Source organism: Trichoderma camerunense (assembly GCF_050948025.1).
Source record: "Trichoderma camerunense strain CBS 138272 chromosome Unknown V8C40scaffold_1, whole genome shotgun sequence".
Lineage (NCBI taxonomy): Eukaryota > Fungi > Ascomycota > Sordariomycetes > Hypocreales > Hypocreaceae > Trichoderma > Trichoderma camerunense.
Genome location: NW_028145369.1, coordinates 3,669,700 through 3,685,774, shown reverse-complemented (window position 1 = coordinate 3,685,774; position 16,075 = coordinate 3,669,700). Strand labels below are relative to the sequence as shown.

At 51.9% G+C, this 16,075-nt stretch overlaps 7 protein-coding genes across 7 annotated transcripts; 3 read left to right on the top strand and 4 right to left on the bottom strand.

Annotated features, from left to right (window-relative positions):
- Positions 1 to 8: 8 nt before the first annotated feature.
- Positions 9 to 1,842, bottom strand: V8C40DRAFT_231737 (uncharacterized protein). The gene is made up of 2 exons (XM_083212988.1): positions 1,485 to 1,842; positions 9 to 1,414 (listed from the first exon to the last, which is right to left on the bottom strand). Exons 1-2 carry the CDS (start codon positions 1,570 to 1,572, stop codon positions 228 to 230), a joined length of 1,275 nt encoding a protein of 424 aa, XP_083079838.1. The 5' UTR covers positions 1,573 to 1,842; the 3' UTR covers positions 9 to 227.
- Positions 1,799 to 3,745, bottom strand: V8C40DRAFT_21763 (major facilitator superfamily domain-containing protein). Its single transcript, XM_083212186.1, has 2 exons — positions 2,614 to 3,745; positions 1,799 to 2,555 (listed from the first exon to the last, which is right to left on the bottom strand). Exons 1-2 carry the CDS (start codon positions 3,469 to 3,471, stop codon positions 2,025 to 2,027), a joined length of 1,389 nt encoding a protein of 462 aa, XP_083079837.1. The 5' UTR covers positions 3,472 to 3,745; the 3' UTR covers positions 1,799 to 2,024.
- A 1,550-nt stretch (positions 3,746 to 5,295) lies between these two features.
- Positions 5,296 to 6,018, top strand: V8C40DRAFT_261107 (thioredoxin-like protein; the record flags this gene model as incomplete). The annotated part of the gene is made up of 1 exon (XM_083219221.1): positions 5,296 to 6,018. One exon carries the CDS (start codon positions 5,296 to 5,298, stop codon positions 6,016 to 6,018), a length of 723 nt encoding a protein of 240 aa, XP_083079836.1.
- Positions 6,019 to 6,612: 594 nt separating this feature from the next.
- On the top strand, positions 6,613 to 8,934 carry V8C40DRAFT_21725 (general substrate transporter). Its single transcript, XM_083212180.1, has 3 exons — positions 6,613 to 6,969; positions 7,129 to 8,596; positions 8,652 to 8,934. Exons 1-2 carry the CDS (start codon positions 6,886 to 6,888, stop codon positions 8,521 to 8,523), a joined length of 1,479 nt encoding a protein of 492 aa, XP_083079835.1. The 5' UTR covers positions 6,613 to 6,885; the 3' UTR covers positions 8,524 to 8,596; positions 8,652 to 8,934.
- On the bottom strand, positions 8,673 to 10,253 carry V8C40DRAFT_231726 (40S ribosomal protein eS24). The gene is made up of 3 exons (XM_083212987.1): positions 10,030 to 10,253; positions 9,425 to 9,672; positions 8,673 to 9,314 (listed from the first exon to the last, which is right to left on the bottom strand). Exons 1-3 carry the CDS (start codon positions 10,110 to 10,112, stop codon positions 9,235 to 9,237), a joined length of 411 nt encoding a protein of 136 aa, XP_083079834.1. The 5' UTR covers positions 10,113 to 10,253; the 3' UTR covers positions 8,673 to 9,234.
- A 220-nt stretch (positions 10,254 to 10,473) lies between these two features.
- Positions 10,474 to 11,846, top strand: V8C40DRAFT_231723 (protein-lysine N-methyltransferase). Its single transcript, XM_083212986.1, has 2 exons — positions 10,474 to 10,925; positions 10,980 to 11,846. Exons 1-2 carry the CDS (start codon positions 10,677 to 10,679, stop codon positions 11,745 to 11,747), a joined length of 1,017 nt encoding a protein of 338 aa, XP_083079833.1. The 5' UTR covers positions 10,474 to 10,676; the 3' UTR covers positions 11,748 to 11,846.
- A 2,934-nt stretch (positions 11,847 to 14,780) lies between these two features.
- Positions 14,781 to 15,337, bottom strand: V8C40DRAFT_21666 (uncharacterized protein). The gene has a single exon (XM_083212173.1). It carries the CDS (start codon positions 15,174 to 15,176, stop codon positions 14,823 to 14,825), a length of 354 nt encoding a protein of 117 aa, XP_083079832.1. The 5' UTR covers positions 15,177 to 15,337; the 3' UTR covers positions 14,781 to 14,822.
- Between the last annotated feature and the right edge of the window lie 738 nt (positions 15,338 to 16,075).

Genomic DNA, 16,075 nt, shown 5'->3' with positions numbered 1-16,075 from the left:
ACTTGTTATTCGTCAATGTGTGATGGATTTATTCATTCTTACAGAGTGTATTTTTGACCATTTCCCTCTAGGAGTGATGCATACCCAAGTTCACACTCATACACATACGGTAGGTACCTATATACACATATATACCGTACATCATCTCATGATCTATATCATAAAACGGGAGACTTGCCCAATCCTTCTCCTCATCGTACACATGTATTCATGCAAAATCTGCCCCTTCACTTCTTCGCCTTGGCCTCTTCCTCCAGGACCAGCATTTCAACCTCCTTGCCCACCAACCACTCTCTCGCCGCCTCCATCACCTTATCCAGCGTCTCTCCTCCCTCAAGCACATCTGGCAAATTGTGCACGTCCATTCCAGCTCTGTGGTCCGTACATCTGTCCTGATTGTAATTATACGTGCGGATCTTGTCGCCTCGCGTGATCTGCGCCTGTGACAAAACGCTGCTGCGAAGCTTGGATGCCTCCTCTTCCCGCTGCTCGGCACGCTGACTGGCAATACGGGAACGAAGCACTTTCCACGCGTCCTCGCGGTTGCGCTGCTGCGAACGGTGGTCCTGCATGGAGACTACAGTGCCAGTAGGGATGTGCGTCATGCGAATGGCAGACTCGGTCTTGTTGACGTGCTGTCCACCAGCTCCCCTGGCTCGCATCGTCTCAATCTTGACGTCCTGAGGATTGACGTAAAAGTCACTCTCCGGATCGTCCACATCGACATTGTCCGCGCCGCTGCCGCCCTCTGGAAACGACGGCAGAACCCAAACGGCCACAGCACTCGTGTGCACTCGGCCCTTGCTCTCTGTGCTGGGGATACGCTGCACGCGGTGCATGCCAGCCTCCCCCCGGAAGATATCGTAGGCGCCCTGGTCTTGGATTTCGAGGACGGCTTCCTGGACAGGCTGTTCGCCGGAGGAAGAAGACTGATCGCCCGCGGCTTCAGCCATTTCGTACTTGAGCACGTTGGCCCTGTAGCCTCGCCGTGCACACAGCGCCTTGTACATCTTGAATAGCGTGTCGGTGAAGTATCTGCCCTCGAGACCTCCCGGCCCGGGTCGAAACTCAACCATACATGGTAAATCGGCAAAGGCGTGTCTCGGCGTGAGACTTTCCTTGAGTCTCTTCTCCAGCACGTCCAGCTTCGCGCGCTCTCCCTCCAGCTCGTCTTTAGCGATAGAAGCAAGGTCCGGATCCTGGTCTGGATCTTGTGTCATCGAGACAAGTTCTGTGATCGACGACTGGGCCGTCTCCCACGCTCGTAAGGCGGAAGCTACACGGCCCAATTCACCCGCGCGCTTGGCCTTGGTGGCGTCAAAGGAACTGTTGAGACTCTTTTGAAGATCGTCATGCTCTTCGGATAGCGATTGAGCGCGGCGAAGGAGGCTCGGGGCCAGTAAACTGGAAGCATCTTGGGCGCATAAATTGTCAGTTCAAGGTTTCGCTCGACGTAGAGAGCAGGCAGGCAGGCTATGGCGCACCATTGGAGGAGAATCGGACAATCTGCAGCTGGTGTGATCGTCGCAGAGCTCTGGCGCAGCTGCGGCAGATCCATGGCGCTGCTGACATGGCCGCAGTTGTCGGTTATGGCGAGACAAGTTGTGTTTGATGTGAGCTTGAGATTTTTCTTTCTCAGGTTGAAGATGTGGCGGGGCAGTTTAGCAGGCGATCTTACTGCAAGAGATTCGGCACATCAATTGACACGCTACAGATTGGTTATCAATCTATCCGAACAGCTCGTTCGTCTCTGTAAAAGGCTTTTTTCCTTTTAATACCACGCAAAAACTGTCTACGACTACCTAGGTGGTATTTGTTGTGGTTTTCAGAAAGATGTCATTCGAAGTATTGAATCTCTATTAGTGATTAAGTTCGACCCTTTCGATATCGATAGCGGGAATCTATGATATGATAACGTTATCGCAGCCATGCAGTCATAAACAAACAACCGTCCTCTATATATGCTTTCCTCTTTTTATTTCTTTTCATGCATCTCTTCTTTTTTTTAATCCATCGTTCTGTTTTTACTCCTGAGAAATCGATTGTTCCTTGCTCTTTTTAAGCTCCCGCTGGCTCGCCCAACTCGCGCCTATTAGAAACAGCGCTCCAACAACGAGACAAACTCCTCCCCAGATCTGAGCCCCGATATAGCTTCCATTAGCCACCGCAACCAGCTTTCCAGCCAGCGGCGGCCCAGTAAGAGCTGCAACGCTGATTATAGTGAATATCATGCCGATTCGCACACCAGCCTTGCTCAGGTCCTTGGTCAGCCCGGCTGTTGTTGCGGGAAACATGCCCTGGATGCCGGCGCCAAAGAAGCCAAAGAAGACGACCCAGATATAGTCTCCAGTGATGGAATTGACGCCCGCCCAAGCAAATATGCAAATGGCCGCGGCCAGGATCGTGGGGATGAACATGTTGACGGCTCCAAAGTATCGGTCAGCCAGGAAGGCCGGTACAAGTCGTCCTGGAATGCCAATAGCATTGATGATCATGAGCATATTGAAAGACGTCGATTGAGATCCGTCGAGTCGATCTATTGAGTACGGGCGTGCCTAATGATTGCTGTTAGAAACATGTGATATGGAAACCAAAAGGAAGAACAAGACTCACGTAGTAGTATGCAAAATACGTTGCCCAAAGCGTGATGAACATGCTAATGGCAAACAGGACATAGGTCAACTCTTTGAAAGCAGACCAGTCAACCAGGGGCCCAGCCTTTCGCGGTGGCAGTCTCGTCCTCATGAGCGAAACGATGATGAAACTGCTGGCCAGAACCACAAATCCCATGACTCGGACCGTCCAGCGGAATCCGACCTTGGGAATCAGCTGCTGCGCAATCAAGGGGAAGACGACGCCCCCAGTTCCACCACCGCAAGCAGCCGCCGACAAGGCCAGGATCTTCTTCTTGGAAAAGTACGTCGACATGTTGGCAATCGTCGGTGCAAAGACAAGCCCACAGCCCAAGCCCTGGCAAATTCCCTGCGCAAGGAACAGCTGCCAGTACGTGGTCGAAACGCTCGTTGTGAAGATTCCAACCACCTGCATGATGAATCCTATTATTAGGAATGTCCTGGTATATCCAGCATCAAAGGCACGTCCAGAGAAGGTGCCAATGAGAAATAAGAGGCAAGTCTGGATGCTTCCAATCCAAGACACGGCTGAGGCCGGCAGGTTGAGCATCTCCATGTAGTATGGCTGGAAGATGCCAAAGCTGATGATGTAACCCCATGTGTTGAAGACAACGAGATGTCCGGCAACAATCTGAAGCCATGCCTTGAGACCCCCGTCCGGCGGAGGTTCTGAGGTGGCATCAGCTGTAGCCTGTGCTTCGATGGCGGGCATTTCTTGAGCATTGTGGCCAGGCGTTTCGATCTTTGGTTCTAGTGTAAAGTCTCCTTCGGTAACGTCTCCCTCGGTGGAAGACGCTTCAGCAGACCCTAGGCCTGTCGTTGGTTGTGTAAGTGCCATGATGGCACAGATGCCTCGGTTCTTCGGCTTTTGTTGGTGTTCACTAGATTGGAACTGGGAGTCGAGTCTAATATTCTCCCTTTGGTTGAGCAAAACAAATCACTATTCCGTGTGCGTAACTCGTGAACAGTCGATACTTGAGACTATACAGTCGTTGGGTGTTGTTAGAATGATGCCGATGTCGCTGTGAAGATCCTAGCAAAGAATAACGAATCTCCGCGGCACAGAATACAGCTTATAGCACTTTAGGTCGGGTAGGTGAAGGGTATGTGAAGTTCTTTCATGAATCAACTATGGTCATGATACGGAGGCCAAGTTCAAATTACAGCCAGACGCGCGCTCAATGCAATGCAGTGTGGTAGGCAGAGAGGGCGTCCGGGGTACGGAGCAGCGTCAGTCATATATATCCAGATAGAAACAGTTGCGGTCACTCAGCCGACATCCGATTGCGTTGGACCTAGACGGCTCAAGAGTCTGTGGGCCCCGTTGTTCGGCCTTCCACGTCCGCTGGTCCAATTTTTAAACCGGAAAAGTTGGATACTTGCGTGATGGAAATCGCCGGTGGTGATACTGAAATGTTACAGGTCAAAGTTGTCAACTCCAGACAGAGTGCTTATAGCAACTTGCTGCTGGGAAAGCGACTGGCTATCTACAAGGAGAATCTGAATTCCAAAGATCGACTACATCAAAGGTCCTCCACAACAGGCATCACCTACATGCCTACTAAGGTAAGGTGGTCGATTGTCGATGGTAAGGCGCGGCTAAATCGTGATGTGGATCGGTCACAGTCATTTGCCGTCTATTGTTACTCAGTGCTTGCTCTTAGAATTGTGTAAAACTTTTCTTATCCTGCTGCTAAGAGAGACGATTGCAATGGGTATAAGCAGGGTATAATACCAGCCCGAGGATCGGCGGAGGAACAAGTCCGTCAGTCACAGAACTCGAGCAGGGCGCCCTCTGGGATGGCATTGTCATTATCCAGTTAGGTAATTCGACCCAACCTGATCTCGTGTCTAACAAGAAAGCCGGTGGGTTCGTCTTGCTGCTAGGCCGCATCTCGCCGCATCTCGCCGCCACCAATCGGGCATTGCCCGCCGCCTTGAGAACTGGCAGCTCAAGTCCGAGGTTTATCGGGTGATCAATCAAGCGCCTATGCAAAATGTGTACGAGTATAAAGAAAGATGAAAAGAAGCCGGCGAGATCTAGCCACATAAGCTTCTGGAGATCCCGTTTGCTTGATTGGCAGCTTGATTTACGCTTCAATGCTGAAGGGCACTAATACCATGCAGATAGACTCTACGACAATGCTCGTGAAAAGATGAAGCCGTCTCGCCTCGGCTAAGGGCCGCTTACAAATGCGTCCCTCGACAGCCCAATCCCAATATGTGTTAACCTCTCGCAACACAAATAGGAAATGAAATGCGACTCAGAGAACCGCTTTCTATCGGTCTCGGATCGGACCGTGGGGAAGAATCTTATCCATTCAATATAGACAAGTTGACTCAGGGCTTGTCGCTGGAAAGGAAGCCACAGGGCGCCAAGTGATACAAGTATTGGTGGCTTGAAAATTGGAGTAGTGTCAAAGGTCAAATCTAAGGCGTTTTTCTGGTCAAACTCGGAGCTTGAGTCGGACATTGAGAGTCCAATTGCTGGTGATTCAACAGAGCATTGAGCTTGTCACTGCCTTCTGAGATTCAGCTATATAACGCTGTCTTGAGATCAACATCGAAAAGCCTGGGGGAAAGCCACAAGTCATAGAAAGGGCGCAATCGACAACAGAGGACCAACGAACAACAGCCAAACCGCCAGCATCCAGCTTTCAAGATGACTTACACGCTCCACATCGCCAACAAGCGCTACTCGTCGTGGTCGATGCGGCCTTGGGTCCTGTTCAAGGCCCTCGACATCCCCTTTGAAGAGAAGCTTCACTTCCTCCGGGAGGACCTGTCTGAACAGCGCCGTGACTATCTCACCTTCTCGCCCTCCGCCAAGGTGCCCACCCTCGTCGACAACAGCAACACGACCCTCGTCCACGACTCGCTCGCCATTGCAGAGTACCTCGCCGAGGACTTCCCGGCCGTCTGGCCCAGCGACAAGCTCGCCCGAGCCTTTGCCCGCTGTGCCGCGGCCGAGATGCACTCGGGCTTCCCCGCCATCCGCAACGAGTGCTCCATGAACGTGGCCCTGCGGATCGAGCTGGGCACCCCGAGCGAGGCCCTTCAGCGGGACATCAACCGGCTCACGGAGCTCTTCAACGAGGGCATCAGTAAGTTTGGCGGCCCCTGGATCGCCGGCAAGGAGTTTTCCGCCGCGGACGCCTTTTACGCGCCGATTGCGTCGCGGTGCAAGACGTTTGGCATCCAGCTGGCTGGCCCTGCGGGAGAGTACATTGACCGGCTGTATGAGCACCCTGCCGTCCAGGCGTGGGTCGAGGAGGGCATCGTGGAGGCGGGCATCCTGGCCCGTTGCGAGGCGGACTGCATTCAGGGACGCAAGGTGCTGAAGAATTTGGGTGAGCAACAGATTCTTGACTTTTTAGGATTGTAACGATGATGATTAACTATTTTGTCTTTTTTTAATTGGGAGTAGCTGCTTAATTGGCCTTGTGAGAAGAAGTGTACCTGAATTATACTGGTACCGTAGTGAAGGATTTCAAGGCTTAATGCTGGGCATTGAGAAAAGTACATGGCGATTATAGAATTTGGTGCTTGAGATACCTTGCCGTGCTGAGTTGCATTAGCAAAATACAAATAAACTTGATATAAGATGAGCACACCAAGCGTGTTGTGATTTGCCCTTATCTGCTGAAAGTGATTTTACTGCAGGTTGTTGAAGTACACGTCGACTTACACACAATCATCATTCTTGAACCAATAGCCTTTGCAAAGTCCCCAGTTGATAACACGTCAGTGATTCTAAGCCGTGTACCTGCATTTAGCTGCAATGAAACGGTAGAGCATCACATGATGGGAGCTCCTCGATATTGGCCAGTTTCATATAGGGTAGGTGTCGTATGGATGTCATCATGGTCACGATGGTCGTACAAGATATCAACATTGTGTAGTCAACTATTACAAAGAGATGGAACAAATCGATATGAACCTCAGTCATTAGATAACAAATATCTATATAATGTTGACAATGAATTCTTCTATTTCGTCAAGTCATCTCATCAAGCATCAACATCACTGAATAATACAGTACTTACGCCAAGAAGACCCCTAAGCTGGGGAAAAAAACGTGGCCCAACCCCCCTGGAACTTATCAGCCAACAGCGGCACCTCCCGGGGCTTCTCCCCCCACCACTAAACAACAGCGCCTAGCAGCATTAGGGCAGCTGATCGTCGGACTCGAGTCGTTACAGCTTCAACTTTCCATCATCAACCAGCTCCCAGCTCCCAACCATCCGCGACGATGGCGGGCCAAGGAGTCACCGCGTATCTCATCATCCTCATCGCAATCTCGACTCTCGGGTCTCTCCAGTTTGGCTTCCATTTGGTGCGTCGTTTCGAAATTATCTCCCTCTGTTCACCGCTTTGCTTGTCATTCCCTCGAGCTTCAATCCAAGCTTCATTTCAAGCTACAGACTTGATTCTCAGCATCTCTACCCGTGCATAAACGTTCAAATTCCACTTACTAACACATCTCTCCCAATAGGCCGAGCTCAACGCCCCCCAAGATGTCATAACCTGCCACCGAAAGTCCGTCTCAGCCCTCATTCGCCTCGCCCGCTTCGTCACCTCCGTCCACGATGCCGATGCCGCCAACGACTGCATCCCCATGGACGAGGCGGCCTTTGCCACCGTCTCCTCCATCTTCACCGTCGGAGGCCTCATCGGCGCTCTCGCTGCTGGACCGTTCTCCTCCCGCCGCGGCCGCCTCCTCGCCATGCGTGTGACGGCTCTTCTCTTCATCGTCGGCTCCGTCGTCGAGACGACTGCCAGCAGCGTCTTCGTCATGGCGACTGGCCGCTTCCTGTCCGGCATCGGGGCTGGAGCCTCGACCGTCATTGTTCCTCTGTACATTAGCGAGGTCTGCCCGCCCGATCGAAGAGGCTTCTTCGGCTTCATGACACAGATCTCCATCAATATCGGTATCCTCATTACGCAGACGCTGGGCTTCTTCCTGAGCTACGGAAGTGCATGGAGGTGGAACCTGGGCATTGGAGCCTTGATCGCCGCCACACAGGGTATTGGACTGCTCATCGTCCCCGAAAGCCCGGCCTGGCTCGCCGCGCACGACGACGTGGCCGATGCAAAGAAGACGCTGCAGAGGATTCGCGGCCAGGCAGTTGACATCAGGGAGGAGAGCGAGGACTGGGGCCGGGATGGATCAGGCGCCGGAGAGGAGGAAGGCCTTCTCGCTCAAAACGCCGACGAGATCCCTCCTCCCAATGCTACATTGGCCAAGAATGAGCCTGTTCACCTCGGCTTCTTGCAAGTCGCCAAGGATCCCAGCACTCGGCCCGTCATCGTTGCCCTGGTCGGCATCATGTTTGTGCAGCAGTTCTGCGGTATCAACTCCGTCATCATGTACTCTGTCTCGCTTCTAGCCGATCTTCTGCCCATCTCCTCTGCTCTCCTCAGCATCTTGGTCTCATTAGTCAACCTGGTCACGACTATCGCATGTTCGCCCTTGCCAGACCGACTAGGACGCAAGACCTGTCTAATCATGTCAGTCGTAGGCCAGGGCAGCAGCGCGCTTGTTCTGGCCCTGTCCATCGTCTTTGGCTTCAAGATTGTGTCTGCCTTTGCCGTGCTCTTCTTTGTCGGCTTCTTCGCCGTGGGCTTGGGTCCTGTGCCCTTTATCCTGGCCTCGGAGCTCGTGGGCCAGGAAGCTGTTGGCGCAACGCAGAGTTGGTGCCTGGGAGCCAACTATGTGGCGACGTTCCTCGTGGCCCAATTCTTTCCCATCATCAACAAGGCCCTCAACACTTGGCTTGGCGGCGCTGGCTGGGTCTACTTCATCTTTGCTGGCCTGGCTGCCGTTTCGTTTGTGTTTGTGACTTGGTCATTTAGGTCTCTGCGCTTCCATGGGGCCACTGGTAACTGAAAGTGACAATTGGCATATTCGTAGATCTTGGTTGAATTCTCTGGCGTCTTGTAATTTGGGTTTAAGATTGATTGTTAGTTTGTAGCGTTTTGTGACTTGGAATAGGACTGATTCATATCTGTGGTTAGCCTATATCGATGTCATATTCTGTGATATTGTCTTTTCTCCCACTACGAACGATAGATAGATATCTGGCAGTATTAGACAAACGGTGTAGCATCAAGGAGCAGGGAGACATGGCATGATGGGAAAGACAAGTGCTACGACCACAGTCCAGAACATCATTCAATAACAGGGATTTTTTCTTTTCTTCATTGAATTGCCCACACTGATCATCACCGAATTTTCTTGGGAGTCGGACCATCATGACATAAAAAACACGTGGGAATACGTGAACCATGTGTTCCGAAACCACCAAAACAAAAGAGAGACGCATATTTGGACCGAAACCCGAAAACACCGTTGATTTCATGCTAGTGTATCGAAGGCACACAACCCTGGGGAGGGGCCGAGCCATCACTCCCCTTCCCAGCCGTTTCTAGAGGTTCATCGACAACGACAAAATTTTTGTCTTTTTTTACATGCCGAGAGAAAAAAGTCCGCAGCACATCGCAGGTGCGCAAATAAAATGCCCAACCCAGTACCAGTACCACAGCGCCACGCCGCACCTCCCACCAGCACCAGCAAGCAACAATATCGAGAGCGTTGCGTTTATTTCTCCTTCTTCGCCTTGGCACCCTTGACCTTTGCGGTTCCGCGCAGGGTCTTCTGTCGGTTCTTGCGCTGCTTGCCTGTATTCCCACATGTCAAGTCAGTCAAAAAAGATCACACATATACACAATAAGTAGGGAATTGGCAGCGGTGTTGCTGCTTCGCTGCCAATGATATGGTTTCAACGTACGCTGCTGTCTGCTGGCACGCTCGGGCTTGGTAGCGAGTCCGACCCGGATCAGGCGGTACTTGGGCTCGAACTTCTTCAGAGCCTCGGGGGAGTCGTAGATGAGGGCGAAGCCGGTGGTCTTGCCGCCACCGAACTGGGTGCGCAGGCCAAAGACCTGGACCTGCTCCTTCTGGGCCTTGTACAGGCTGGCGAGCTTCTCGCTGAGCTCAGTCTTGGAGATGTTGGCACGGCCGGGGTGGAGGATGTCACTATATGCATTGAAGAGAAAGAGGTCAGCCCATGAATCTTGTTTTTTGAACCCATGTGATTGGGTTTCGTGGTGTCGGTCGGTCTTTGATTCTTCCCATCGCCTCGTCGTGAATCCACTATCCAAATCCAATCGAAAACGTCATGCCAATTCTGCAGGCGAGTGTTTTGTGTGCGTAGCAATGATGAGAAAAATCCACAGACAGCAGGAGAGCAATTTATTCTCTCCTCTCCCTCCGTACTGAAAGAAAAGGCCGATGTTTCGATGGATGTTTGCTCATGGATAGGGAACTGAGATCTGACGAGGGCGAATATCGAATCTGGCGACACGGACACGGGAAGGAGGGATTCCAACTCACACCACCATCTGCTTGCGGCCAAGCAGGGGGTTGCGGATGAACTTGCGAGTTCGCAGGGTAACGGGAGCGTCGTTATCCGCCATGGTTGCGGTGTTGTGCTGCTTGTCTCTGAGAGAGTAACGAAGGAGAGACTCGGCGGTTTGGCGTCGTGGTTGCGGTCGTGGGAGAAAGGGCTCGCCGCAAAAGTAAAAACCGGGGCAGCGAAAATTCCGAAGCAGCAGGTCGTGTCGCTTAGCCTGGGTCCCAAACCCTAAGAGAAATGCAGGGGTTTGTGCGCGGGCGGGGGTTATGTCAGCAAGCACAAACCAACAATTTTCACAGCAAAGTGGGAGTGCATGTGCATGTGCGTAATCACGTGAAGGGTAATGTTCGGGTGCTGGGTTGTTGAAAACTGCTATTTTTGTCGCCGGATAGTCCCCGCTCATCCCATCCAATGAATTGCCTAGGATTTACTCTCTCCACCATTTTACATGCTGTAGCGCTGGCTGCGGGCAGATCGTCATGGAGCAACAGCAGAGCAGCAAATCCAGCAAAAATGTGATGAACAAGCAGAGCATTAAGAAACACATTTTCTTCTCAAATTAATCATATGCTGTTCCCGTTTTCTTAATGCATGCGTATGTCCACATGTACACCTTCATATAGCCATGGTCATGGAAGCCTCAGTGCGGAAGCAAGTCGATCGCTTCTGCCACCAATATCTCCAATTGGAGCAAAACTTGAACTATCCCGAGCCTCAAAACATCAGACTCCCTGAAGTTCAAGATGCCATCTATCAGAGACTCTTTGCAGACGATTCTCTCCCCGGAGGCCCTCCTCCACTGAGGTACCAGGTAAGAGTGCTCAAGGAGCTAGTCTCCCGCATTGAGGCCAGCATAGACGACTGGGATGAACATGTAAGTTGTGCGACCCTTGCAGCTGTCAAGACGGCTTTTTCTGACCGAGAGCAGGGAGTGTCCGATGGCCTCATGTCCTCCCTCTCTGTCTTATTCTCCACACCGGCCCCCAACGAGGATGATGCCGTGCAGCAAAAGTGCCGCGTTGTCTATCATCTCGCATCATTGCCAGATCACGAGGCCAGCATCAACCTGTTTGAGAACCGTTCTCTCGTCGCCGCCGGCGGCACTACGGGGTTGAGGACATGGGAGGCAGCGCTTCACCTGGGACAGCTTCTCTGTCAGGACCCCAGCATTGTCTCGAGAAAGCGAGTGCTGGAGCTTGGAACCGGGACCGGCTATCTCGCCATTCTGTGCATCAAGTACTTGGGGTCAACGCATGTCATAGCATCAGATGGATCAGACGACGTCATCAACAACCTCCCTGAAAACCTTTTTCTGAATCAGCTTGAGGGTTCAGATGCAATACGTCCCATGGATCTCAAGTGGGGGTATGCACTTGTAGGAACCGAAGAAGAGCGGTGGAACGGCGGCCGTCCGTTGGATGTTGTGCTCGGGGCGGACATCACATACGACCCAAGTATAATCCCAGCCCTTGTCAGCACGCTTTTGGAACTCTTTGGCCTGTATCCTCATGTTGAGGTCATCATTGCAGCGACTCAGCGTAACCTGGAAACGTTTCAAGTGTTTTTGGTAAAGTGCCGCGACGAGGGGCTGAAGGTAGAAGATGTCTCATTTGAGATTCCGTCGCGTGACCAACAAGAAGGGCCATTCTATAACGACCAGGTTGCCATTAGAATCTGTAGAGTGTCTAAATTATGACAAAATCTCAATTCAATCATCTCAATTCCAACATGTTCCACCTTAGGATTACTTGGTGTGTGTTTCAATATACAGAAGATGTCCTTGTAAGACAAAGGCGGAACGTTGGTGAGTATGCGATGCATACGGGATACGCTTCAAACTATATCACCTCACAACAACCCAATCCATTACAAAGAGGCTGATAATGATATTCATCCACAGAAAGCTTCTGAGAACTCTAGCTTACCCGCTGATGCCAGGGTGAAATAATGCGGCGTCCACAAGTGTTAAGCTTCAGGGTAAGCCCAAGCGAGCTGCATGGCGATGGCGCCAGGCTACACATACAGTATGGCACCAGGGACAGGATCACCTTGATGGCGCTTTGGGGGTCAAGCCACAAAGGTCAATGGCTTGTTTTGTTTTAGATGTTTTGTGGCTTTGCCAATATGATTTCTCGCCAGGCACTTCTGACGACAAATTGAGGCATTTCAATATGCTCCAGCGATAGCCGTCCGGATGCCTGCATTGCCTGTGTTTTACCCTTCGTGCATACACGTACATACTCAATTGCAGCACGGATGCTCGATACGATGCTCCCCGATTGTTGACGTCACTTAAAACAGCGTGACCATCTCCCCATGCTTTGGTCTGGACTCTGGACAGACCCTGGCCCGGCCGGAGTTTTCCTCCCTCCAACATGCAGCTTCTCTCCCGCAGGATGAAGTCATGGACAAGACACGAAAGTCTGGGGAAGTCAGACAACAGCCGGGGAGGGCTATTGATTCATCCCGGCTACAGTGTCTGTACGGTATACGGTAAGAGCCGGAGACACAAAGTAATGTAAGCGGCACGCAGTCTTACGACTGTGGCATGGTTTATCACTCGAGACTCGGAGAGCATTGAAACCTACATGCCTGCATGTACGAGTAGTGTACATTTACACGGCTTTGAAGCGGGTGAGAGGAGGTTGCAGCTGCGGGGGAGAAGAAAAAGCCACCGAGGATGACGGGCAAATGGGATCAAACCGAACCTCTGGGCCGGCTGCCGCACGCCGGGCGGCCTATGAAGCTATACTCTTTGTCATCCTTTGGCTTGGGTCTCTTTGCAGGTTGCAACACTTTCAGCCGGTAGAACTTTGTAGTTTGCATGAGCGGGGAGAGGAAGTAACACGCCGGCCGGCTGGCTGGAGAGGAAAAGATTGGTCACCGTGCAGAAGTTGCAGCCTCCATAATACCCCGGTTCGGAAGTCGACGATGTTTGGTAGAAGGGCTGGTCAAGGAAAAATAAGACAAAAAAGCTAGTCCACCGGACGGAGCACAGAGTTGGCACGGAGTACATGCAAAGGTGCTCCGTAAAGTTGCAGCATCCTGCAGGTTTCCAAGCTCCACCTCATGAGCAATTTGATCGTTTTTTCTCTCTATTTCTGTCTTGTCTTTCGGTTGCTGTGAAATGTGACTGAGTCTCCGCAACGCAGGGATGAGAGAGAAAAAAAGGCTAGAAAAAAAGAGGCGGTCGACGTTGCGTTTTGCTTTTTGTTGGTGAACAATCTGAGGCTTTAGCGAGCCCACGTTGGCAAGAGATGATCGCTGATCGGCAGAGGCGTCACAGAGTCTCTGATGAACGTGACCACTAGCAAAGCTTGGGGGCTGGACACCGCACTTTTGAACGTTGTGTGTGTTCTTACTCGTTACATGCACGAGTAACGAGATGGTGAGCCTTTGACGACAGGGCTTTTGTTGCTCTCGGGATCTTTGAACCGCCCCCTTGTCCACCGGTGTGGCCAATTGATCGGGGTAGATGCATTGCAACACCGGAGTCGTGAGAAGAAAAGAGCGGTTTTCTCATTCTTGTGCGGATCACTAGCCGATGGTCCCGTGAGGTAAATGCATCTCGCGTAGGCATGTAGTTGTTACTCGTACATACAATATCCCAAGTTACGTACAAAGACGGCACAAGAAACAGCCTTGGGCATTCTTTTGAGCTCGAGGTGGGCTAAGGCCAAGGTAGGATTTTGTCGCTACCAGCATATCTGCATGCGACACTGTGAACATGAAAGCCAGAGCCATCACCGGAGTTGCTGGATTACATGCACATTGGATGCTACTCTGCTCGCTGCCTAATGCTTTTACACCTTGGATTCGTGTTCTAGGCGTTGAAAATAAATTAACTGCAACCTCCTTCCGCGTACTCCGTCTATTGGGCTTTCAAGCTTTTTTTCGTTCTTTTCTCTTTGCAAATCTTGCCACTTGTTTGGGCTGTTACCCAGTGATCGGCTCTGGATTGTGGAAATGATGGTCAGGGGTGGCTTTTGATAGCTGCAATTTTTTTCTTCTCCTCCGAATGACATGTACGAGTACCGTCGATCAGTGCGGATCACGAGGCAAAATTAGAAGGTCTCTGTAACACTGACTGGCCGATCAATGTCTAGAACAGCTGCGAGTACATCCGGAGATGCCCAATAACACGGAGCAGCAGCTGAGGCTCATCTTTTCCCGCCATGAGCTGTATTACTCCGAACCTGTACCTGTACCGCATCGTAGGTACAGATCAAAAGATACGGGTATGACTGTTGGGAGATGCGCCAGATAACCGCGGGCCATTGACAGCCAGTCAATTCTACTGCCACCGGCTGCCGTTATCTTGGGCTTCATTGGCGTGCTTCTCTCAAGCTCACAAGGGGGGGTGGTCAAAGTGGTAGAGGATAGCGGCTCAGGGCGCTTCGTTATCTTTGGCGCAAATTACAGCATTCAGTCGAAGCCCAATTGATTCAGCTGTTGCTTTTTGCTCACACTCACACACGCAGGTCAAGGTCCAGTCCATGGCGCAACTCCGTGTCGCTCAAGCAACGCCGACTGTGCCAGTTAAAGGGCGCGGCCGAGTACCGCCAAAACAGCCACTCCACGCGCCGGCCATTGCATTGTTGCATGGCATATGCATATGTGTATGTATACCACTAAATATTGGTTCAAAAAGGACGCGGCCTCGTGACCACAGGCGAGTCGAGCTTTGATTCAAAAAACGAGACCCCCGAGCCGCCTTGGATGATGCGGTGACAGCTGCACGGGTTTGATATTAACTTCCCTCCCCCTTTGGTTACTCAACCGCAGAAGCAGCAGTGAAAAGCACGCAACAAAAGCAAGCGTGATAGCAAGATACCCAGAAATTAATCAAAAAAACGGAGACCCCTGTTCGTTCGGAAACGGGCTCCCAGTCCCAGGCCCACCAGCCCCGAGAGCAAAAGAACAAGCATAGCAGGCATAGCAACGTGCAGCAGCGCCATCGTCCAACTCGCCCGCAGCCAAGGCAAGGTAAGGCGTAGGGCCCCCCTCTTCGTATCCAGGTTTTGCCAGCAAAGAACTGGAGCAGAAGCCGCTCTTCGCCACCCGCCGGGCTGCCATTGGATGGAAACGGCGCCGTGTACGTTGTAGGCTGTGGTTTGCCTCCCATGAACCTTAAAGCTGGTCTAGCAACTCTGTACAGTACCGTAACAGAATAGCGAAAAGCCAAGCTACTACACCGTCTGAAGAGGAACCAGGCCTTGCATATTGCATATCATGTTTCCCCTCCCTTCGCCCCCTTTGGCGCCCAAATGCTACCGCAGAGTAGATTGTTCAGGCCCCGGCGCAGCAAGCTAGAGGCCGGACCAGCCCAGGAAGGATCTAGACCAGAAAGCATCCGAAGCAACCCCCTTCCTCAGCTTCGCCTTCACGAAGCTCTGGCCGCTGTTGCCATTGGCTGGCGGTTGCTTGCCCTTGTAAGTCGTACCCATGCTCATGCTGCCGAGCGATTGCGACGTCGTCTTGGAACCAGGCAAAGTAAGCTTTTGCTCTGCGTCGTGGGACCGCCAGCTGGACCGGATTATTGATTCGATGTATGCAAGCCTGCGGTAACTTATCAGAAAAAAGAAAAACATACGGAGTCCTGTACACGTAGACAGTATTGCCATTGACCGTTTGTTGCCTCCCCTCTCTCAAGTCCCCAAGTACGAAGTGAGTATATTACTAGCTCATCAGCCCTCCCATCCATCCCATGCTACACTATTCCCGCTTCATTTTATCGATACTCCGTGCCTTATTTCTTGCTCCACACCCTCATTAGCCGGGGCATCGTGCGAGTGGCCTTTGTTAGTGCTGCGACAAAAGTAAACGGCCTGTTCCCACTTGGAACGCCCATAATTCCCACTACCGTCGGTCCACCTTCTCCTGGGAGCCGCCGCCTCTTGCATCGGATGCTGCAACACTACAATCATCACGCCAACCCCGGTGCTTTTTGACCTGACCTTGACTTCTCGACGTCAGTCTTCCATCACCCTCGTCCTATTTGTATAAAGCAAAACCCCCCTTGCC

Excerpts from the sequence above, each read along its gene's own strand:
- V8C40DRAFT_231737 (XM_083212988.1), bottom strand. The coding sequence starts at position 1,572 with ATGTCAGCAGCGCCATGGATCTGCCGCAGCTGCGCCAGAGCTCTGCGA. Across the intron at positions 1,415-1,484 it reads TGTCCGATTCTCCTCCAATG|ATGCTTCCAGTTTACTGGCC; the intron begins GTGCGCCATAGC and ends TATGCGCCCAAG.
- V8C40DRAFT_21763 (XM_083212186.1), bottom strand. The coding sequence starts at position 3,471 with ATGGCACTTACACAACCAACGACAGGCCTAGGGTCTGCTGAAGCGTCT. Across the intron at positions 2,556-2,613 it reads CGTATTTTGCATACTACTAC|GCACGCCCGTACTCAATAGA; the intron begins GTGAGTCTTGTT and ends AGCAATCATTAG.
- V8C40DRAFT_21725 (XM_083212180.1), top strand. The coding sequence starts at position 6,886 with ATGGCGGGCCAAGGAGTCACCGCGTATCTCATCATCCTCATCGCAATC. Across the intron at positions 6,970-7,128 it reads TCCAGTTTGGCTTCCATTTG|GCCGAGCTCAACGCCCCCCA; the intron begins GTGCGTCGTTTC and ends CTCTCCCAATAG.
- V8C40DRAFT_231726 (XM_083212987.1), bottom strand. The coding sequence starts at position 10,112 with ATGGCGGATAACGACGCTCCCGTTACCCTGCGAACTCGCAAGTTCATC. Across the intron at positions 9,673-10,029 it reads GGCCGCAAGCAGATGGTGGT|TGACATCCTCCACCCCGGCC; the intron begins GTGAGTTGGAAT and ends CAATGCATATAG. Across the intron at positions 9,315-9,424 it reads GCGTGCCAGCAGACAGCAGC|GCAAGCAGCGCAAGAACCGA; the intron begins GTACGTTGAAAC and ends GTGGGAATACAG.
- V8C40DRAFT_231723 (XM_083212986.1), top strand. The coding sequence starts at position 10,677 with ATGGTCATGGAAGCCTCAGTGCGGAAGCAAGTCGATCGCTTCTGCCAC. Across the intron at positions 10,926-10,979 it reads TAGACGACTGGGATGAACAT|GGAGTGTCCGATGGCCTCAT; the intron begins GTAAGTTGTGCG and ends GACCGAGAGCAG.
- V8C40DRAFT_21666 (XM_083212173.1), bottom strand. The coding sequence starts at position 15,176 with ATGGGAGGCAAACCACAGCCTACAACGTACACGGCGCCGTTTCCATCC.